We start from the raw sequence: 25070 nt of genomic DNA on the forward strand, positions 1-25070 counted from the left end.
ACTTTGCATAAAGATCTCTTTATCTACACTCCCTGACAGGAGTTCTGACGCTTATCCATGTTATGTAAATAAAAGCTTATAACCTGACTTTAAATTCATCCATTGGTTTTATAACTTTCTCTTTTGAAAGATGAAACCCTCACAAATTTGGTTTAGGTTATAAAAATAAAGTTCCTGCAAAGCTGAAATATTGATCATTTAATGAACACAGAAAGGTCAGATTTTGGCAAGATAAAAGTTTTGTCGCCTTGTCATATAATGCACCCAATCCTAGTTTACATCTTCACCTGTGCTCACTAAATGATCGGTTAATTAGTGGGTCTGTATAAAAAGAAACCCAGCACCCCAGACCTTCACTTAAACTGCAACTTGACCTCTGACAACATGGCAAAACTCCACCCTGCGACCAAAGCCTTGATTATCAAGAGGCTGAAGACCAGAACCACTGCAGAGGCGTCTGGCACCTTTAATGTGTCTCAGCGTCAAGTACAAAGAATTAAAAAAAGATTTGAAGCGACTGGAGATGTTTTTGACAAGCCCAGGTCCGGCAGACCCCGCAAGACAACTGCTCAGGGGGAACGTTTGTTGGTTGGGACATCCAAATCCAGCCCCTCTTTCACTGCAACAGAGCTCCAACAGGCCTGGTCACCTCAAGTCCCTGTGTCAATTACAACAGTTTGTAGGATTCTGTGTCAAAATTGCCTCCATGGTCGAATCAGTGCCCAGAAGCCAGCACTAAACAAAAGGCAATTAAAAATACGTGTGTCATTTGCCAAGTCCCACAGCCTGCTAAACAGATGGACGCGGGAAAAGTGGCAGAAGGTGGATTTCTCTGACGAATCTTCAGTTGAATTACACCACAGCTGTCGGAAATACTGCAGGAGACCTACTGGAGCACATATGGATCCAAAATACACCCAGAAAGATCAAGGTCTGGGGTTACATTCAGTATGGGGGGTGTGCGAAACATTTGCAAGGTGGAAGGCAATATCAATAGCCTAAAATATCAAAAAGTATTAGCTACCTCTTACATTCCCAATCATAAAAGGGGTCAAATTCTGCAGCAGGATGGTGCTCCATCTCATACATCCATCTCTACAACAAAGCTCCTCCTGGCAAAGAAGATCAAGATGCTCAAGGACTGGCCAGTCCAGTCCCAAGACATGAACATCATTGAGCATGTTTGGGGTAGGATGAAAGAGGAAGCTTGGAAGACAAAAACAAAGAATCTAGATGATCTCTGGGATACATAAATTTTAATGGCACCAGAAGGAATTTGCAAACCACACTGAGCATGCACGGCAAGGTGGGGGTCAGCCACCGACCAGTTAAACGCAAAAAGGGGGAGCCAGCACTGCCTGTGAATGGCATGCGACAATAAAAAGTGTAATATTCACAAATTCATTCCTACTGTAACAATTCAATGAGATTCTTTGCAAATGATTGATCAATGATTTGAGCCCCCCTGCCACGTCACGGCAAATCTCTATAGGGGGGTCCCTACTCTATACTATAAATTACTATTGTACCATATGGTCTCACATAATGAGCAGGACCATATAAAAACAGTAGGAATGAATTTGTGAATATTACACTTTTTATTATTGCATGCCATTCATAGGCAGTGCTGGCTCCCCCTTTTTTTGCGTTTAAACTGGTCGGTGGCTGACCCCCACCTTGCCGTGCACGCTCAGTGTGGGTTGCAAATTCTTTCTGTTGCCATCAAAATTTATGTTGATGGCTGTTCACACACAGCCACCGCCCCCTGTTCCACAGGCATCATTATTTAAGCACCACCTGCCTGAGCCTGTTCCACCCTTATCCATAGTTGCTGGTCTGACACTGTGAGGGCCAGTTCTGATATTGTGCTGGTGTGTGTGGCTTCGCTGCATATGCTGGCTCCTGGACTGCCTTTATTTGCAGTTGTCTGTCCTTGCAACATGGGAGCGGTTCAGATATGTCTCAGGTATGTGTTGTTTTTATAGGGTCCTGCTCATTATATGAGACCGTGTCGCGGACGGGTGCCGCCTCCGCTGCGGCAAAGGGGCTGCTCGAGGGTGCTAGGATCCGGGATCGTGTCTTGGGCTCGAGTGGCGACCGGACCCGGGGCTCGTGCAACTGCCCATCCTCGCAACAGTGAAAAAAGGGGGTATTTACAGGGGAGTTAGTTTCTGTCCTTGACGCCACCCGTGGGTTGCGTTGATGGGATGGTGGGACCACCGCTGCCTCTTGGGGCCAGTGTCCGGGACCGATGGTATTGGGTAGCAAGGTTGTATCATCTCCACGGGTAGGGGGAGGTGTAGTCCCGGGGCCCGGGTGTAGGTAGGGAGCAGGGCTGGGGCGCTGTTGGCAGGTTGGACCGGGTGACACTGGTGTACTCACGATTAGGAATAATCTACACAGAGTCTGTACTGTAAACCAAGGCCGGATGCCGGTTGCAGTTGGAGAGGTGTGCTGGTCCCGCACACAGGTTAACAAGGTAGGGATCATTCCTTCTGCACTTGTGTCTTGCTGTGTGTTGATTAAACCCGCTTGGAACGGTAGAAATCCGCTCCCCTGCAGCTTTGTACGCAGAGGGAGCCGTTACCCACAAACTCTGACCTGTGGGATTTAATGGGTTCTTGGCGGACACCCTATCCACCGCGTTGGGCTGCCAGTTTGCTCTATCTGGACTTCTCTCTTCAGAAACAAGGCCTGGTACCTTGTCCCGCTGGTTAATTAACAAGGGGCCTGAAGCTTGCCTCATCCTAGGGTCCAGGTACCCCGCCTGTGCACAGCCTCCGGACCAGATTCCCGTTGTCGGTACCCGGCAGGCTACAACCCTGCCCCAGTTCACTTCAGGTTTCCCGTGACCGGATCTCCATCGCCTGTGGCCCTACACTGCCTTCTGCCACCTAGTCGGTTCTCCCGTGGTCCAAGGGCTCCATCCCTGACCACACTGCACACTCCTCAGTGTTTGACTCTGTCTGCTCGCCTCCAGCTCTAACTCCAGACTCCACTCAACTGAAAGCTCAAACGGAAACTAAACTGAACTCACTGGTTCCCTCCCCTTGTCACCTTTAGACCCCTAGGTGGGCGTTCCCATCTGCCTGGTCCCGCCCACTGGTGTCTCCTGGCTGTCATGGGGGGGGCGACTAGGCTTTGTGGCTGGTGTTCCTGTGTGTGAGATGTGGTGTTAAATTCCCAAGGAGGAGGCGATTACTGTACCCCTTTGTGGGGGGTACTGTCATCTGTGACTACCTGGATTTGCCAGGGCAACACAACCATATGGTACAATAGTAATTTATAATATAGAGTAGGGACCCCCCTATAGAGATTTCCCGTGATGTGACAGGGGGGCTCAAATTATTGATCAATCATTTGCAAAAAATCTCATTGAATTGTTACAGCAGGAATGAATTTGTGAATATTACACTTTTTACTATTGCATGCCATTCATAGGCAGTGCTGGCTCCCCCTTTTTTTGCGCTGACCCATAGACGAGTATTGGCCTGAAATATGATATTTGAATAAATGAAATCCTCTTCAAACCTGTCCATGTAAAGATTAGTATAAGCAGGGGCCACATTGGCCCCCATCGCGGTCTCACAGCATTGTTTATAGTAAGAGTCTTGAAACAGGAAAAAATTCTCTGTTAGAACCAGTCTTAGTAATTTAAGACAAAATTCTATAGCATTCTGGCTGAGGGAGGTGTTGTTCAATGCTCTATTGGTAGCATCAATGCCCAAATCGTGTTTGATAGACGTGTACAAGCGCTCCACATCAAAGGTGACAAGTATATCGTTATCCGATATTGAATTAATGTTTCTGATTTTTGTTAGAAAATCGTTGGTGTCAAGTATGAATGACTTGGCGTACTTGACTAGTGGTGTTAGGATCTTCTCTAAGTAGACTAAAAGGGGTGACAAGATAGAATATGTCGAGGCGACTATTGGACGTCCTGGTGGTTTATCAAGTCTTTTGTGTACTTTAGGAAGAACATAGAAGACTGGGGTAATTGGATGCTGGTTGTATAGAAATATCTTGGTTTGTTTATTGTTTTATTTTCAAGGTATTCGGTCACTAGCTCATGTATTTTCCACTGAATGGAAAAAGTTGGATCTGTGTCTATTTTCGCATATGTAGTAGTATCCATTATTTGTCTTTTGATTTCACTAATATAGTCATTAGTGTTCATGATAACTACCCCACCCCCTTTGTCTGCTGGTTTGATTGTAATGTTCATATATCTACCCTATACTCTTCTCTTTTTCTTATTCATGAGGATATAAGTAGATTCTATATACCTATTAACCTATATTAAGCTCTTCACAGTGATCCCTGATAGTCTCACATATGGCCAGTACAAAATTACGCCTCTATTACACTATATATGGTAATCGAGTTTAGCCTATGAGCGCTACTGCGCATACACCAGCGTCCCGGAAATAACTCCGACTCCATTCCCGGCAGCATTTAAAAACTCAGCACCGGCTGACATAGACTGCACACAGCCACAAATCCGGAGGACCGGCAGACATAAGCAGGACCGCAAGTATTGTATTATTCTATTTACTTAAGCACCTTATCTCCCCAGCACCAAATAGCCTGTACTAATACACATTATTTGTTTATGCTGATTCAGACTGGCTTGCTACCAGGAGGTGTGATCACACCCCACATAACCTGATACCTTGAAATCACTCCCAGTGCAATCTTGTACTCATATCTTAATATCTTAACTGGTAAATCCCACTTATTCTCCATATTTTACATCCAATTATCTGTCTACTGACACCTGACTTTTTCTTGCTTGAACTAAGGGTACTGTCTCACTAAACGACGTACCGGCGATTCCGACCACGATACGACCTGTTTAGGATCGCTGGTACGTCGCTACAGGGTCATTACATGGTCCCTGGTGAGCTGTCAATCAGGCAGATCTCCACAGCGATCAGAGACCAGCGACCCGTGTAACCCGTGTAACAACGCTGTGTTTGGTAGCCAGGGTACACATCGGGTAACTATGTAAAGCACTTTGCATAGTTACCCGATGTGTACCCTGGCTACGTGTGCCAGGAGCCAGCGTACACTGGTAACCATGGTACACATCGGGTAACTAAACAAAGCGCTTTGCATAGTTACTCAATGTGTACCCTGGCTTCGTGTGCCGGGTGCCGGCGTCTGGCAGCCTGTAACTGGCGTATGCTGGTAACCATGGTACACATTGGGGAACTAAGCAAAGCGCTTTGCATAGTTACCCGATGTGTAGCATGGTTACCAGCGTACCGCCGCTTGCAGGCTGCCAGATGCCGTCTCTACAGTCAGATCGTTGGTTTCCCGCCGTCAAACACGACGATGCGTGCTTCACTGCGACCAAAAAATGAACCAGAATAGTGTGTAACGATCAGAGACCTTGCAGCAGGGGCCAGGTCGCTGCTTAGTGTCACACTCAGCAAGATCGCTGATGAGGTCATTGCTACAGTCGTCACAAAACCTGTGACTCAGCAACGATCTCGCTAGCAATCTCGCTGTGTAAGAAGTACCCCTTAGGCTATATTCCAAACAGCCAAGTGACCACTCTAAAGAGATTTAACAGATCTCCACATTTGATCCTGTTATGCATGATTACATGCAAATTAGGTGAGAATCCACTATATCATACTTTTCTCATCCTACTTTCTAAAAAAAAAACAATCACATTTGTGATGTACCTTGATACTACGTATATGTTTCATTAATTGAGGACTATCTTTGCCTTATGTATATAATTGTAAATATAAATATTGCATAATTGATTGTATATAGCATTATCACTTATTTTTGTTGTTATTCTATTCTCTCTAGCGATTGTGACCAAGATCCAGGAGGACCGAAACATCAAAAAAGAATCTCAGTTATCGCTGTTGTAAATAAACTATATGTTAATCTTGCATGAAAAAAGCCTGTCTCTGGCAACGTTTTGCTAAATAGAGAGTGTGCAGTGTTATACTTATATTTAGTAAATCAAAGGCAGCCACAGATTTGTGATAAGCACTATTTAAAGGGAAAGTCATCAAACACATTGCCCTAGAAAGTATTGTGTAAAAGTAATTTTGTGCAACACACCTTAGTTGTTCAAACATTTTGTGACTTTTGAAATGTTTTATTCTAAAATGTAAGAGAAGTTTAGTGAAAGAGGGCGATGCCTGAAACGGTTAGACACATTCATAATGATTTGTGCCCCTTTATATGTGATTGTGACTATTGTACTTTTTTTTTACTTTTACTATTTGTTACCCAATTACCGTATTTTTCACGGACGTGTCAAAAGTGCGTTTTCCCCTCCGTGTGCCATGTTTATGGCACTACGTGTGTTCTCCGTGTGTTATCCATGATAACACACGGAAAACGAGAACTTTCAACTCACCTGTCCATGGAGAAAAAGCTGTGGAAAAACAAGCGCATAGGGTCTTACCCCAATATGTGAGGGGTGGGGGTGGGGGAGTGAAACTACTCACCTGTCCATGGCGTCACTGTCCGTGGTGCTGATCTTTGGTCTCCGTTCCTGCCGACTCCCCGCTGCTGCTGCTTCCGCCGCAGTGAAGTGAATATTAAATGAGCATAATGAGCGGCGGTCGGCAGCAAGTGACAGCAGCGACAGAGACTGCATGGCTGGAGAAGGTGAGTAAAGATTTTTTATATTTTTCTCTGACATGTTTGTTTCTACGGCGCGTGTCACACGGGACCGCATCCACACTACATCCGTGTGGTACGTGTGCGGGCCGCGTGACACCCGTGCTACCGGAGAAAAACGGACATGCATCCGTGTGGAGCACACGGGCTCATGTCTCCTCCACACAGAGGCACGGGCCAATGGCTGCACACGTGTGTGCACATAAACCCATTGATTTTAAACCTATTGGGTTTACGTGTGCCCGTGTCTCCGGTACATGCGGGGACGGACCTAGCACGTACCGGAGACACGTGCGTGTGAAGGGGGCCTAAGACACATTTCCCAGCCAAAAATAAAAACACGTGTAGGAAGGGGGAGGGGAGGGGTGTTGTCTCATAGTCCGAATGCTCCTGACCGTGGCTGGAGGGGTGGCAGAGAAGTGGGTCATAGGAGGCAGAAACCAGCGTCGGGGCAGTGTGCCTGCTAATAACAAAAGTGAATATTCACTGTTGCTCACTCTTATAATCTCGTCTACCTCTAGGCACTGAAGCCGGCATTGAGGGGTGGGTGGAATTATAGGCATAGTGACAAGTAACTATTCATTCTCTTTAATAGCGGGCACACATGATCACCCAGCCGCCAACTTAATGCTGCGGCTGGGTAATCACATGTGTCTGCTATTAGAGAATGAATATTCACTGCTCCCCAAGTCCATAATTCTGGGTGTGGAGAGCAGTGAATATTCCAGCAGCTGATGTCCGCGTGTAACTGCAGGTGCATGGCAGTGATGTCATGCGATGTGTCACTTACACACTGAATTCACTTGCCGTCATCAAAGACAACACCGGACACTGGGGGAGCAGAGGGATGGGGAGTATAATAATTTTTTTTTTATTATTTCTGCAGTGTGATGAGTGACATATATACCAAGATGACAGCAGAACCGGACATATCATCGGGGAAACCTGCAGCCCAAGAGGTAAGAGGGTTCATTTTCACCTGTAAGTACCAAGATGGGGATCATATATACGAGGATAAAAGACATACATTCAAGAATGGGCCCGGGATGGGAATCATATATACCAGGATGAGGGCCATATATTCCAGGATGATTGCCATACATACCAGAATGAGGGCCATACATACAAGGATGAGGATCATGTTTACCAGTATGAGGGCCATATATACCAGTATGAGAGCCATGTATACCAGGATGAGCCCAGCATGAGGGCCATATATACCAGGATGGGGATCATGTGTACCAGGATGGGACAAAGATGGGGAACAATGTATACACCAGGATGATCGACACATGTAACTGAAAGGGCCCCAGGATGGGAACCATTAGTACAGAATTGGTTGATATTACCCCCATAACAGAGGCAGCAGCAGATTTCATTACTACATTTTTTTGCTTCTATTTTTTTTCCTATTTTCCTCCTCTAAAACCTAGGTGCGTCGTTTGGTCATAATAATACAGTAAGTTTAAAAAGAAAGAAAATGGTGCTTTCCATGACCAATTCTTACTTGAGCAATTGATTTTTGGATAAAACCCTTTGACTGATTAATGATAAAAATATTTGTCAAATTCTGAATGCAAGAATGGCTCCTCTACTGTGTGGGTTTTCTCATGGTTGGGAAGAATTGATTTACTAGTTAAACATTTCAGATAGTCACAACATGTAAAAGGTTCCTTCCCTGTGCGGCTTCTTTAGATATTTAACAAGATCCGATTTCTGAGAACATTTTCCACATTCAGAACATAAAAATGGATTATCCCCTGTGTGAAATTTTCCATGCTCAACAAGAGTTGATTTCCTAGTAAAACATTTACCATATTCTGAACATGAAAATGGCTTCTCCCCTGTGTGAGATCTTTGATGCACAAAAAGTTTTGATTTTCTAAATAAAACATTTCCCACATTCTGAACATGAAAATGGCTTCTCCCCTGTGTGATATCTTTGATGCAAAACAAGTTCTGATTTCCAATGAAAATATTTACCACATTCTGAACATGAAATTGGCTTTTCCCCTTTGTGAGATCTTTGATGCTTAACAAGATGTGACTTCTGAATAAAACATTTCCCACACTCTAAACATGAAACTGGCTTCTCCCCTGTGTGAATTCCTTGATGCTTAAAGGGAAGGTGTCGTCAATTTTTTTTTTTAATAACCAAAAAAATATAAAGTATTAATGATTTAATGTTATGTTTAAATAAAATTATTTGTTTTTAATTGAGAAAAATAGAAAAAAAAATAATTTAAGTTTGATATATTCCACTCTTAAACACTAGGGGGAGCAGCTGCTGAAATTCTACAGAAATCCTACTGTAGAACTAGCCTGGATTACAGCTGCAGTAAAAGTGGGCAGAATCTGCCCTCCTGTGTGTGATGTCACACCTCCCCCTCCCAATCTGGGTGTTTTCAACAGGATAAGGGAAAATGAAATGTAGGGACACAGTGTGGAGCCATTTTGTTGTGGCCACAGAGTGATTGATCCCTCTTTCACACATCAGTTTTTTGCCATCAGGCACAATCCAGTTATTCCCCAACATCTCTGCTTCCTGTCAGTGAGTGGAAACATTCCCCAACACGTCTGCTTGCCGTCAGTGAGTGGAAATATTCCCCAACATCTCTGCTTCCTGTCAGTGAGTGGAAACATTCCCCAACACGTCTGCTTGCTGTCAGTGAGTGGAAATATTCCCCAATATCTCTGCTTGCTGTCAATGAACAGAAACATTCACCAACATCTCTGCTTGTTTTCAGTGAATAGAAACATTCCTCAACATTTCTGCTTCTTGTCAAGTAATTGAAACATTCCCCATCTCTGCTTGCTGTCAATGAATTGAATCATTTCCCAACTTTTCTGCTAGTTGTCAGTGATTAGAAGCATTCACCAATATGACTGCTTGATGTCATTGAGTAAAAACATTCCCCAACATCTCTGCTTGCTGTCATTAAATGGAAATATTTCCCAATCTCTCTGCTTGCTGTCAGTGAGTGGAAACATTCCTCATCATCTGTGCCCCCATACTGTGCTGCCGGCTGGGATCGGAGGTTCAAGGTGACATGCAGCGAAGAGGGGTGATCTGTAGAGCAGTGCCGCTCCGGCTGCAGATCACTGCTCCCAGCAACATGCACTCACCTCAAACCCGCGCCCACAGCAGCCTGTCCTGTCAGCAATCACTAACAGCTGACGGAGGCCCTAAGTGAGTACACGCGGGGAGGGAGGGTTTTGAGCAGAGTGGGGGAGAGTTGAGCAGCAGAGTGGGAGAGGGGTGCACGGCAGAGTTTTGGAGGGGTGAGCGGTGAGCAGCAGAATGGAGGAGGGTGCGCTGCAGATCGGGGAGCAGCACGCCAGGATCACTAATGGTGCAATCACTGGTGCCCGGCGTCAGTACTCACCCCATCCATCCCGGCGGGTGACAGGCGGAAAGTGGAGCACACAGCGTATGCTATGTGCTCCACAAAAATGGCGCTGATCTCCTCCCTCTGCTGTGATCTGGACAGCCCAGGGGGCGCGTCCATTTTACAGCAGACGCCTTCTGTAATGTTACTAAATTGGGTCGGAATCCGACCACTGTCTTCTATGCCCAGGGGGGCTGCCATAAAGGAGGTGAGTAACTGTCGTTACAAAAACCAAATCCAAGATGGCAGCCTCCAGGGCTTCAGTAAAACTAGAGTTAAATAAAAACTAAACAGTGAATTTAATTTTGTATTAAAAATACTTGATTTCATAATCACTATTATTAATACAAAAATAAAAAGACCGTGACACCCTACCTTTAACAAAATCTGATTTCCGAATAAAACATTTCCCACACTCTGAATATGAAAATGGCTTCTCCCCTGTGTGAGATCTTTGATGCTCAACAAGTTCGGATTTACGATAAAACATTTTTTACACTCTGAACATGAAAATGGCTTCTCCCCTGTGTGAATTTTCTGATGCCTAACCAGATCTGATTTCTGAATAAAACATTTCTCACATTCTTGACATGAAAATGGCTTCTCCCCTGTGTGAATTTTCTGATGCCTAACCAGATCTGATTTCTGAATAAAACATTTCCCACATTCTTGACATGAAAATGGCTTCTTCCCAGTGTGATATTTTTGATGGTTAACAAGATTTGATTTACTGGTAAAACATTTCCCACATTTTGAACATGAAAATGATTTTTTTCTTGTAGGAGCCGATTCATGTTCCACATCTCTTCAGTAACTTTTATTTTGCTTACAATTCTATGATAAATCGGAATTTTGGACTGGTTTGAAAAGATCAGATGATAGACCTTTCCGAGGAAGGACTGGAGGTATATCTAGGTTAACAGCATGTTCTTCATATGTATCATGTGTGATAATTTGATCGCCTGTTTTAAATTCTGAAGATATTAGATTTCCATCTGAACTCCCAATACAGTCATCTGCTAAAAATAAACACAATGTTATTAGTTTTTAAATGATATTTTCTTGAAAGTACATTTATTGTTTTTAAGCCATAACATCAGATATTAAATTAGAGAAAAAAATATTCTGAATTGGTTTTCCAATTTTCAGATCTAATTTTTTTCCTTAAATAGATGTCTATCTGGCCATCCATTAAATGGAATTAGTCACTGGGTTTTGCTATCTCATCTCAGAACGGCATGATGTAGGGGCAGAGACCCTGGTTTCAGGGATGTGTCACTTACTTGGCTGCTTGCTGAAGTTTTGATAAACATCAGTTTAAGATCTACTAATTCCGGAAGTGCTGCTCTGTGTATAAACCCACCCACACCACTGATTGGCAGCTGTGTACAATAAGCATAGACAGAAAGCTACCAATCATGGGTGGGATGGGGCTATACAGAGCTTATGGAGATAGAGGATACATAGTAGAAGGTTTTCTACTGTAGTTCTCTAGTGAAAATCCCCTAGTGATAATACAGTGATTTTATCAAAATTATAGAAAGCAGCCCAGTAAATGACACTTCAGAGTCTCTCTCTGTCACAGCATTTGGCTGCGTACAATGCTCCCTGACTTTCTATTTTTCCTGCCGTCAGTATTCATTGTACTTGGTATCTCCTCTGCTGGGTTTTCATCCTTTCCCCGTTAGGACCTAAGGGAACTCTTCTTCCATTCAGCTGCTTTTCCCTTGGGTTTAAATAGTCTCATTTTCTCTGGACTTGTTTTGGTGATATTCAGTTCCTTCACAAGCTCTGGATGCAAGCAGGCGGCTTGCACACACCAGTAGGATTGTTCTTGCTCTTTACTGAACTTCTTACTGAGTCGTCTAGAAATAAGTTGTTTGTTGTTTTCCCTTGTTTGTTATCAGTGTGTGTCCTTTAGAGCTTAGTGGAGTTGATGAAGAGCTCATCCCATACGTTCCCTATTTAGGGCTCAGATCAAGGTAAGCCTAGAGTCAAGTATCTGACTTAGCCCATAGGTGTGGAGTCTATATAGGGTGCTGAGGGAACTCAGGGCCCAGTGATAGGCTTAGTCAGGGGTCACCCTCTCCCCCTTTCCTAGGCACAGGGTTTTCCTTCCCTTTCGCTGTTCGCTTGGTACTTCACCATACCTAGCGTGACACTGTCAGAACACAAGCAAGGTCAACGCACAGGAATCAAAATACAAACAGCACAGGAACCAGGAATACAAACTATCTCTGGCAGTGATCACATGACAGGAGGGGGAATAAGAAGGGTGTGGTGTCTTCCCATTGTCTGTAGGGGAATGATGGCAACTTCAGCTAGAAGACACACGCCACCTACAGTCAGCCAGTGGTACTGCAGGTTCCAGGGAAACTCAGCCTAGTGGATGAGCGGAGCTTGTGCTCAGCAGAGCCACGGGCACCGACTCCTCTCCCATCACAAGCACTATCCATGCTGGGAACACGGCGTCGCCTGGCGATCGGAGCAGAGGTCGCAGGGGTGGACTCCGATGGGGACATGACAGCCGCATGAAGTGTTTGAATGGCTTTCACGGGGAGATAAAAACATTGTTATAGGATGTATTGTGTACAAGGAAAAAACTCCGTCATCCCTCCCCCGGTAATAAATATTCTGTTAGTGGCTGGATGCATGTGGGCGGAGACCCGAACTGTCCAATCAGTGACTTTCAACGGGGTTCAGGACAAGTCCAGTTCTCAAACTGAACTTTATCTAATGTCCAACTGAAAAAGCTGAACCCAAACTTCAACGGGTCCGCTTATCTCTATTTGTGGGGATCCCCACAAAAAAATAATCTCTTGGATATCAGACAGATAAAATTCTTTAGTTTTTTATTACAACAATTATCCTTTGTAAAGGGATCATTTTTCTAACATAAAGAGCCCAATTTATGAGGGGGCCACTCCTGATTCATGAAGTGGTGCATGCCTCTTCATGAAGCTGGAGCATTTGACGAGTGGAATGTGCCTCCTTGTGCCATGCTAGAAATATTACTCCCATCAGGGACTGGAGTGAGATTTCTGGCATAGGGAACTCCGCAGCTTGTCATGAATTGAACTTAAGAAGCTGTGGTGTCACGCCCCCGTCCCACCCAAACTCTACAAATTTTGGAGTGAAAATGGTAAAAACCGCCAAAATTTGGCACAACTATGAATTGATCCAAATTTTTGTGACTTTTCAAAGCTTGTGTGACAACTTTTTGTCATAAAAGCTTTGTTAAATTGGGACCAGAGTAACTTAACAACTTCCACATATCCAGGATGCAGAATGCGATTAACTTCTTTCCTGTCACGGCTGGGGATAGAAGCTATAACAGCCGTATATTACAATACAAAGGGAAGGGGAAAAGAATGCCCTATCACTAGGGAAAGGGGGAAGTGGTGACCCCAGACAATACATCTCACCCTCACTGCCCTCACCAACCCTATATAGGGTCTGCACCTGTCGTCGAGCAGGAATACCTCACCCTAGGCAAAACCTGATCAGGGCCTAAGTAAGAATGGCAGGTATGAGCTCTTCGTCAACATCACTAATGCTAAGGGAGACAAAAGGAAACAATACAGGGAAGACACAAATGCTACCACCTGAGCCCAGGTACATAGCAAAAGTCAAACACTTATCTTAGGAACAGCTACTACAGAAGACTCTGGAACAACAAGAGGAAACGACTGCTGCAAACCACAGCCAAGTACAACTATAAACCACACCCAAAGCACCCTAGGGTGAGGTTTATAAAGGAAGTCAGAGGCTGGCCACAGAGGAAAAACTGACAGTTTCCCAGGGTCATAGAGTCCGCTGCTACAGAAACAGAGAACTGTCAGTTAACAACACGTGCTGCAAATATTTTGGATTTTCCAACACTTCTGCCACTGGATTGTCAGCCAGCTATGACAACTCCGTGACATCCCTGTTGGTATATGCAACAGATGAGGACTTCTTTAACGGTGTGAAGGAGGACTTTATACTGATCTAACAGTAGATGGCGATGTTGTGTAAAGATTCCTTACTCACTTTATTGTAAAAAGTCTCTTGTTTTTCTTTTTGCTTTCACTTTCTCTTCCAGATACAATGCTGTATTAGTGTGCAGATTTTTACCTCATGTTCCAGAAGGAAAGAGTTTGTTATCCCATGTGATCCGCTCTGTGAACTTTCTTCTGCAACTGGGAAACTAGAAGCTGTGCAACAATCCCCTCACTATTTTTGTGCGAAATGCCTACAGCTCTGCCTCAACTCAAGAAGTTCTGAGGCAAAATCATCACATCTAAACAATAGAGAAAGACAGGCATGAAGAATATATATACAAGCATTTATTAACAAAACATGTTTTGAAATGCAATTATATACAATGTGATATACTTCAAACCTTTCCCAAATGTTCCTAAAGGCTCTCGAAATACCCAACTTACTAACAAAGACGAGCCAGAATTTCCATTTTGTGGGATCTCAGTGTGCAGAGCGGGATCCCACAAATCGCTGCATCTGCTCTAAGCACGAGACATTGCTCTCTCAAATAATCTAGTGCTGTCACATACTTTAAGGTTTAACTGAACTGCTTAAGAAGGATGATGCAGCGCTGGGGTCGTGGACCTCACTCTATCACTGTGAGTGATCGCTGAGGGTTGTAGCATCTCAGAACCTGGAAGTTCTTTTCAAGGGCCAATAGGGACACTTCTAAAAGTTTTGGTACTGGATTATATTTAGAAAATTCACTAATCCCCTGTAACAGTGTCAGCAGCAGATCTCCCCCATAACAGTGCGTCATAACCACATTTTTTGCTTCAATCTTTTTCCCTATTTTCCTTCTTCAAATCCTAGGTGCATCTTATGGTCCGAAAAATACGATAAGTTTAAAAAGAGAGAAAATGGTTCTTTCCCTCACTAATTCTTACTTGAGCAATTGTAGCCGATTTTTGGATAAAACCCTTTGAATTATAGTACATGATGATGGCTTCTCCCGTGTGCCTCATCTGACAACAGGACCTCATTAATCTTAAAACATTTGGCAAATTCTGAAAGCAAGAATGGCTGCTCCGCTCTGTTGGTTTTCTGATGGTCGGCAAGACTTGATTTACCATTTAAACATTTCAATTATTGACAACATGAAAAAGGTTACTTCCCTGTGCGGCTTCTTCATGTGTTTAACAAGATCTGATTTCTGAGAATTACATTTTCCACATTCACAACATAAAAATGGTTTATTCTGTGTGATTTTTTTGATGGTAAACAAGACCCGATTTCCTAGTAAAACATTTACCACATTTTGGGCATGAAAATGGCTTCTCCCCTGTGTGAGATCTTTGATGCCTAACAAGATCTGATTTCTGAATAAAACATTTACCACATTCTGAACATGAAAATGGCTTCTCCCCTGTGTGAATTCTTTGATGCTCAACAAGATCTGATTTCCGAATAAAACATTTCCCACACTCTGAACATGAAAATGGCTTCTCCCCTGTGTGAGATCTTTGATGCCAAACAAGTTCTGATTTCCGAATAAAACATTTCCCGCATTCTGAACATGAAAATGGCTTCTCCCCTGTGTGACATCTTTCATGCACAACAAGTTCTGATTTCCAATTAAAACATTTCCCACATTCTGAACATGAAAATGGCTTCATCCCTGTGTGATTTTTCTGATGTCTAACAAAATGTGATCTGTGAATAAAACATTTCCCACACTTTAAACATGAAAATGGCTTCTCCCTGGTGTGAAATCTTTGATGCCCAACAAGTTCTGAATTACGAATAAAACATTTCCCACACTCTGAACATAAAAAAGGCTTCTCCCCTGTGTGAATTTTCTGATGTCTAACAAGGTCTGATTTCTGAATAAAACATTTCCCACACTGTGAACATGAAAATGGCTTCTCCCCAATGTGAAATCTTTGATGCCCAGCAAGTTCTGATTTCCGAATAAAACATTTCCCACACTCTGAACATGAAAATGGCTTCTCCCCTATGTGAATTTTCTGATGTCTAACAAGATCTGATTTATGAATAAAGCATTTCCCACATTCTGAACATGAAAATAGCTTCTCCCCTGTGTGAGATTTTTGATGCCCATCAAGTTCTGATTTCCGAATAAAACCTTTCCCACACTCGGAACATGAAAATGGCTTCTCCCCTGTGTGAATTTTCTGATGTCTAACAAGGTCTGATTTCTGAATAAAACATTTCCCACACTCTGAACATGAAAATGGATTCTTCCTAGATTTATTTTTTGGATGGTTAGCAAGTGTTATTCTGTGAGTAAAATATTTTTCACTTTCTGAGCTTGAAAATGGCTTCTTCCCTGTATGAGTTATTTGATGTTTAAAAAGATCTAATTTCTGAATAAAACATTTCCCACATTTTGAACATAAATATGGCTTCTCCCCAGTGTAAGCTTTTTGACAATCTGAATTTTGGACTGGTTTGAAAAGATCAGATGATAGAGCTTTCCTAGGAAGGACTGTAGGTATATCTGGGACAACAGCATTCTCTTCATATGTATCATGTGTGAGACTTTCATCATCTGTTATAAATTCTGAAGATATTAGATTTCCATCTGAACTCCCAATACAGTCATCTGTTAAAAATAAACACAATGTTATTATTTTTTAATGATATTATTTTGAAAGTACATTTATTTTTTTAAAACATAACATCAGAAATTAAATTAGAGAAAAAATTATTCTGAATCTGTATTTCAATTTCGAGATCAAAGAGTTACGTCTTTGTTAATTCAGACCTCCCATTCCTGTCTCCAAGATATCTCTCCAGTAGCACCAGTTCTCTGAAATGTGCTACAGTAAATAATCTGATTAATTATCACAATGTGACTGCAGATTAATGAGGGAAAGGGGGCTCCTATACTGCCGCTCATGCTAGGAGACCTTAAGCTATCCCTAACCTCTGAATTATCCCTGAAGGTGGAGATGCCAGAGTCTTGTGCTTTACTATTCTCCTGACCAGATCTAATCTGTTATCCCCCCAGGAAAAAAAAGACCAGGAGTATGATGGAAAGAGATTAAGACAGACGGGTAAACCAAAATTTACACACATTGAAAAGTCATAGAAATAAGCAGTGAGAGACTAAAAAGAAAAGCAAGAGCAGGAAGGCAGCAACAAAAAGACAACAAGGGTTAACACCACAACTACTCACACCAATAATGCACAACAACCACCAGTTAGTCTGTATCACAACACCTCACCAGACCAGTATAGATGAACAATAGCTGGCATTAATGGAATAGTCCTGCCAGCATATACAGAAGGGGAGAGAATGATACTGGCTCCCCTACAGCATCTAATCAAATACATTAACAAGCAGCCCAGCAGAGATTAACTCTTGCTAGCCTGACTAAGTCTGTGGCTCGATGCCTGTGTCTCCCTACGCTGCTCACAGACATCAGAGAAGTTAGCAGGAAGAGAGGAGTCTCCAAAGATCCTGATGCCACCATGACAGTTGGCAAAACCTGAAAAAATCTCCTTGTGACATTGAGCCACAAAATAGACAATTTCAAAGAGGTTTTTTTTTCGAAGACAAAAATAAAATAGTTAAAGCCACATGTAATAAAAAGCTATTAGCAGCTACGTGACAATTCACCTGTATTTGCTCCATTCCCCAGTTTCTGCTGCTATGTGACTGATCATCTGCATTTCCTGTATGAGCATGTAACCAAAGCGGACCGGCCATTAACTCCAATGGCTAAGCCATCCCCCTTCTCTGTCTTTGTAACACGTCCTCTCTGTGTACAGACACTGGTGACTGGTTCATGGAGATTTGTATACTGACCTGTTTTTGTTTGTTTTTTGTTACAAAACACAGTTAGATCATAAAAACACATCTGGTATTTTCATCATTTTTTCTCATTAGAGTGTTTACTGATTGCTCTAATTAATTTTATAGTTTGAGCTTGAGAAGATACAATACAGCAGCAATGGAGAACTTAGTGACCCTTCTACGTCCCAAATTCGCATCACAAGGCGCCGACAGGAGTTGGTATGCGCAAGTTGTGCGAGTTCCATTAAGATGACTCTGTCAAAAATTAACAGTCAAGTTTAAAAGGCTAAGAGCCGCCTCTGTTAGAGACAGATGCTGGATATTTAATGGGGTGTTGTGGAACTGTAACATTAATGGCCTAACCTTAGGCTTTGTAACTTTGCAAAGCAGGTAGCAGGGTCTTGGGTTTGTGCTGATAAACATTATGGCTCCAAATCATCAAGACCGGTGATGGACACTGAAAAATTACATCAGGGACTGGAGTGAGATTTCTGGCATAGGGAACACCGCAGTTTGTTATGAATTAGAGAAGCGGTGGCATCACACCCTTCTTCTGGCCAAGCTCTGTCCATTTTGGCAAAGCTGGTTAAAATTGGCGTGAACACCCACCAGCCTGTCTCCTCTTCAGCTTTAGACTCCTGCACTTAAGACCTTTGGTCACGTGATGTCATGTCAAAAAGGGCCTTAAGCAGTCCTATACTTGGTATATAAACATTGGGGCCCCTAGGAGGATTGGGGCCCTGTGCAATTGCCAAGTTTGCTCTCCCATTCCCAAAATGTCAGACCTGCATGCCAGCCTGTCTTCTGTTCAGTTCTTTTAGACTCTTGCAATTAAAAGACCTTTGGTTACATCGTGTCACATGATATTGAAGTCATCAAAGGTCTTTAAATAATCAACCTTAGAATACAAGTGATGGGGTCCCTAAGAGACTGGGGTTCCTGAGAAATTGTGCAGTTTGACTCCTCCCAACGCTGGCCCTGACTGTAACTAGGGCTTATTTTAAATCCCGTAAAATGATGCTACGGATTATTTTCTGGGTAGGTCTTAATTTTCCAGGAAACAGCGTATTCATGAACCCTCTGCAGGTCTTTAAGTTGCTTTCATAACAACATAGAGAAGGCACTAGAAACAAACAGCAGAAGAAGCAGAAGCAAAGAAAATACAGCTGAAAAATACAGAGCAGAAAGTCTAAAAATGTAAACACAAAATTAGTGCAAAAAGTACATGAGTAGATATCTCTTACTGGATAGAGCTGGAGGAAACACATCCTGAGGAACATCGGGATCTTCTTGTTTACAGTCCTGTGGGAGAAGAGGACGGGGACATCTCTCTGGTGTTGTCCTCTTACTGGATAGAGCTGGAGGAGACACATACAGGGACTGAATTCATTCCTTACATACAGATAATTATAGGCCGTGTGTATTTAGTCCTGTCTATTACCTGGTGATGTGAGGGGCTGGGGAACCTCCATCATGACGTCCTTGTACAGATCTTTGTGTCCTTCTAAATACTCCCACTCCTCCATGGAGAAATAGACGGTGACGTCCTGACACCTTATAGGAACCTGACACATACAATGATACCGTCACCCCCGATCCCTTCATAGCGTTACTGTATAATGTCCCAGCATTCCCAGCAGTGTCACCTCTCCAGTCAGCAGCTCAATCATTCTGTAGGTGAGTTCTAAGATCTTCTGGTCATTGATGTCCTCATGTATCGGGGGGTGAGGTGGAGGCCCCGTGATTGGGCTCAGGGGTCTTCTCCATCCCTCAGACACAGGGGCCTGACAGCGCTCACTAGAGGTCTTCTTCACTACTGTGTAATCCTGGTTATGGAGAGACACAGTAATAAATCTCACTCCAGACATTTCCAGAGTCCTCACCTCTCCAGTTCTGTCCATCTGTTATTCCCATAGATAAGAATGATGTAATGTGACGTCATCAGAATCTCTCACCTCTCCAGTAAGCCGGAAGAGGATCTCTAGGGTGAGGTGTAATATCCTCTCCGCCATCTTGTCCCTGTCCATATCCATCCTTCACGGGGCAATAAGGAGAATTCTCTTCTACAGAAGATCTCCACTGAGAGGATCCGATATTATAAGGACCTGAATGGGAAGGAGATGAGCCGATATGTAAAATACTGCAGATAATAGAGGTGAGATATCACTTGGGAAGGAAAAAAAATTTCAACATGAAATGTGCTATGTAATAGTAAAACCGACCAATAAAAGTAGCACATTATTTTTATAGCAATATAAATACAATGAAAAGTGATGAATTATCCATATTGCACTTAGAATGGTATCAATGAAAATGTCGGCTCACCAAGAGAAAAACAAGTCCTCACTCAACTCCATCGACGCAAAAAGAATAATGTTACCGGTGTCGGAAAATGGCGACACAAACTGAATTTTTTTTACAAAAGTGATTTTTATTCACCACTAGAGATGAGTGAACCTGAAGTTCAGTGTTCGGTACAAAACTCAGACTTATCCAAGAAGGTGCGGAGATCGGATGCTTTACGTATGACCGCTCACTTTCAGCACACAGTGTACATAGTAAAAACAACACTAAAAAACAAACAATAGTTGAATTTCATTTCTTTTCCCCACTATTTCACCGCACTTTGACTTTTTACTTAATTTCCAGTCCATTTTATGATAAAATTAAAAACTATGAGTAATTTTAAAAAAACCCAAAAACAATCCTTCATATGGGAAGGTAGGCAGAAAAATAAAAAAGCAGTGCAGCAACAAGCAAACATGTAGCAACGGAGAGGAAATCCGTCCATCTCTACATAAGGCAGAGATGGTTTATTACTGCCTCTGCCTTCTCTGTCACTGTATACACAGCTCTGCGGTGCAATGCAGCTGGAGCAGTGATGGACCTGACAGCGACACAGATCTCTATGTGAGAGCCCATCCACCATCGGTACTTGCCAACTGTAATTGTTTGGGGCCTGGTGAGTGCGATTTTTTTTGGGAGGCGTTTGTCTGCTTTCTTTTGAGGGTGTCTGTTTTCTTAAATAAAAGTTCTGCTGTATTTAACTTTTTTAGCTGCTTGGACACTTCCCTATGGAACCACAACTAGGGCTTTTTTTTGGAGTAGGGCTTAGGGTATGACCGCACTTTGCGTTGTCCAAAACACATGTCAAAACGCCCCCTCTGGCAGTAATTGATTTAGCCCAAGTTGGTTTTGACTACAAATTAGCGCTAAAAACGCATGCGTATTTACCGCGTTTTAGATGCGTTTTTAGCGCTTTTTACATGCTTTTTCAATTGCGTTTTGAGAGATGTGTTTAGAACATAAAGACTGCTTAATAAAGTTTAAACAGTCAAACTCAATGAAAAAAAAGGAAGAAAAAGAAACAAATCTATATTTTTAAGAAAAATAATGGAAATAGACATATTTAATAAAATTATTGCGGCAATATTATATTTATTGCAAAAATAGCAATAAATTAATATTTTTCTTTATTTTAATTGTCGGACTATGTGTGTGTGTAAAGGGACATATGTAATCATTATTTTGATGTCCAAAAAGCATGCGTTTTTTAAGTCCAAAACACATGTTTTCTGCACCTAAAAAGCATGTAAAACGCTGGAATTTTGATGTTTCTTGGTTATTGCCATTTCTCATAGACTTCAATGTTAGCAAAACGCACCCAAAATGGCAAAAACAATTGACATGCTGCTTCTTTGAACGCACAAAATATGCAAATTAAACGCTGCGTTTTAAAACGCAAAGTGCGGACAGGAATTCAACATTTTCCATAGACTTTGCTGGAAAATCAAAACGCATGCATTTTGGCATGAAAACGCTGCAGTTCAAAACGGACCTGAAACGCAGGTGAAAACGCAAAGTGCAGTCATAGTCTTATATTTTAATTATAGTCAAAAAAGCCCCAAAAATCCCACCAGGGCTTATTTTCCAGGTAGGTCTTATTTTCGATGAAACAGGGTATAAAGAGCTGACGTTGCTTCCTCCCCCATATACAGAGGATATGGTCACCGCGGAGTCATTATATCAGCCCCAGTTACCAGGGAAGTAAGAAGAAAATAAAAATAAACTGAACTGACCCCCCCCGCCCCCTTCCAAATGTGTGACATATAGGAAAATACCACTGTCAATCCAAATCTCTGTTATTAGCCCCGACCAGGTAAAAAACAGCGATATATACAAAATAATAAGCGTTACTAAATAGCTATGAAATATGTAAATGCAATCATAGACATATATTGAGACGGCCTCCAGCTTTCAGTCATATGGGGTGGCACTGATGTGGTTTTAGTCACTGCTCAGTATACCGCGCTCACAGCACTGACTGACAGCAGGTTCCAATGCTCAGCGGCTGTCAGTCAGTATGGGGGGCAGGGTATATATGTGGTAATAACAGACATTTCCCTTATTATCTAAGCGGTATCGCTCGACATCAGACACAATGCTGCAGTTGGTTTCTTATTCATCCAGTTTCGTATTCGGTGCCGAAGTTGGTTTATTTTTAGATTTTTTTCATTTTTTTTTGTTTTGTTTTTTTTTACAGGTTTAACAGCAAACATAATAAAAAAAAACACAAGAATAAAATACAATACAGTGCGGAGCCCTGATGTGAATACATTTAAAAGCAGCAAAAAAAGTATCAAACTAACACAAAATGGGCATCAAAGTGATATCAAAGCTCTATATTCACAAGGGTAACAGGAAAAAATGCAGCATACAATTTATTCTGCAGTTTTTCCTGAGTACACAGATACCTCATATGTGCTGGAAATCAAATGTTTGGGTGCACGGCAGGGCTCGGAAGGGAAGGAGCGCCATTTGACTGTAAAATTGGCTGGATTCATTTGCGAATGCCATGTCGCGTTTGGAGCTCCTGAGCTGCCTAAACAGTGGAGCTCCATCAAAAGTGATCACATTTTGGAAACTAGACCCCTCAAGGATTTTATCCAGGGGTATAGTGAGCATTTTGAACCCACAGGTACTTTATAGAATTTAATAAACTTAAGTCGTCATATAGAAAATTCTCTTTTTTTTCCCACAAAAATGTTGCTTTAGCAACAAATTTCTCACTTTTTCAAGCGGCAACACCAAAATGTGGACGCCACAGTTTGTTATCCAATTTCTTCTCATATCAGGTCTCATAACAGAAGGAGCACCATGTGAATTTTGGAAAAATTGAAAAAAATTGTGGGCACCATGTCACGTTTTCAGGACCCCTGAGGTACCTATACAGCAGAAACCCCCACAAGTGACCCCATTTTGAAAACTGGACCCTCAAGGATTTCATTCAAGGGTATAGTGAGCATTTTGAAACCACAGGTACTTCACAAAAATGTTGCTGTAGTGCCAAATTTCTCACTTTTAGGCTACGTGCCAATGACCAGGTGACACTGTGTCTAGGACGCAATGTCAGCTTTCATGCAGAGATGCGAGTATTGTCCACTGGAGAACGCAGCTGCCCGGACCCATGATCCAAGTTCAGGCTGCTGAGGACTTTAGCTCTATTTTCCCTTTGGACGAAACTCTCGTCTCCACAGCATAAATTGACATGCTGAGGCTCAGGAAGCCGCGCTGCAGGTCAGTTTATGCTAAAGAAAAAAACAAGCACAGTGGGCAGGAGATTTCCAAAAATCCTTCCATTGCGCTTGTACTGCACAGCGCAGCATTTTGGACGCAGCAAAAAGACTGTGTCCAAAACGCTGCAAACACTGATCGTGGACACATAGCCTAAAAAGCTAGGATGGATGGATGGACAAACACATATATAATGTCCCACCCCCCAGCATTATCTAAGCTGGGACCCTTTAGTGACTTTCATGTGGCCGTGAAGGGTGTTTACCTTATATTTAGCCAAAAAATAAATAAAAAAATATATCTGGGTTCCCCTCATTTTTATAGCCAGCTAGGGTAAAGCAGATGGCTGAAGCCTGCAGATCACAGTTGGCAGCTTCACCTTGGCTGGTAATCCAAAACAGAGGGCACCCCACGCTGTTTTTTTAAAAAAATTGATAAATAATTAAAAAAAACCCCATTGGTTCCCCCAAATTGGATCACCAGCCAAGGTGAAGGTGACAGCTGGCATCTGGTATTCTCAAGGTGGGAAGGACCATGGTTATTTGGCCCTTCCCAGCCTAAAAATAGCAGGCTGCAGTTGTCCCAGAAGTGGCGCATCCATTAGATGTACCAATCCTGGCACTTCACTCTGGCTCATCACATTGCCCTGGTGCGGTGGCAAACGTGGTAATAAACGGGGTTGATACCAGCTGTGTAATGTCACCTGGCATCAAGCCCTGGGGTTAGAACAGCTCTGCACATGCGGACGATATTTTTCAGAGGATGAGTAGGGATCGCGAGGACGGAGCAGCAGCTGGTATCAGGAGACCGGGGAGTGACAGGGGGTGACTTAGCTGGACCTGGGGAGGACTTTTTGGTCACATCTGCCATGTCACATAAATCAGAGGGGGAGGATGAATGCAGCGTGCGGCCACCATCTTAGATTTTCAGTATGGGGAGGGTGAATGGGGGGCACTTTGGCCAGATGGAGGACCGGGGGAGGGGATTTATTATCTCCCATCTGACATGTCTGATCAAGCAGTGCTGGCTCCTCCTCTTTCTAATATGAAATGTGCCTGATCAAGAACCGGAGTAAACTGGACATGAAGGGGTTAATGATAATGATGACCCCAAAATAACAGAGCCCCTGCACCTACCTCCCCCTGCAGAGCCGCACACTAGATATATAATACCCTGCACCTACCTCCACCTGCAGAGCCGCACACTAGATATATAATACCCTGCACCTACCTCCACCTGCAGAGCCGCACACTAGATATATAATACCCTGCACCTACCTCCACCTGCAGAGCCGCACACTAGATATATAATACCCTGCACCTACCTCCTCCTGCAGAGCCGCACACTAGATATATAATACCCTGCACCTACCTCCACCTGCAGAGCCGCACACTAGATATATAATACCCTGCACCTACCTCCACCTGCAGAGCCGCACACTAGATATATAATACCCTGCACCTACCTCCACCTGCAGAGCCGCACACTAGATATATAATACCCTGCACCTACCTCCACCTGCAGAGCCGCACACTAGATATATAATACCCTGCACCTACCTCCACCTGCAGAGCCGCACACTAGATATATAATACCCTGCACCTACCTCCACCTGCAGAGCCGCACACTAGATATATAATACCCTGCACCTACCTCCACCTGCAGAG

The 25070-nt window shown here is 43.0% G+C and overlaps 2 protein-coding genes across 2 annotated transcripts in view; both read right to left on the reverse strand.

Annotated features, from left to right (window-relative positions):
• The window catches only part of LOC142312468 (uncharacterized), a 419059-nt gene that overhangs the window by 361367 nt on the left and 32622 nt on the right, over positions 1-25070 (reverse strand). The gene's annotated exons all lie outside the window — the stretch shown is intronic.
• LOC142312465 (uncharacterized) lies at positions 14425-19608 on the reverse strand. The gene is made up of 3 exons (XM_075351405.1): positions 19271-19608; positions 19074-19187; positions 14425-16632 (listed from the first exon to the last, which is right to left on the reverse strand). Exons 1-3 carry the CDS (start codon positions 19401-19403, stop codon positions 15260-15262), a joined length of 1620 nt encoding a protein of 539 aa, XP_075207520.1. The 5' UTR covers positions 19404-19608; the 3' UTR covers positions 14425-15259.

The sequence above is a fragment of the Anomaloglossus baeobatrachus genome, chromosome 5 (assembly GCF_048569485.1).
Source record: "Anomaloglossus baeobatrachus isolate aAnoBae1 chromosome 5, aAnoBae1.hap1, whole genome shotgun sequence".
Classification (NCBI taxonomy): domain Eukaryota; kingdom Metazoa; phylum Chordata; class Amphibia; order Anura; family Aromobatidae; genus Anomaloglossus; species Anomaloglossus baeobatrachus.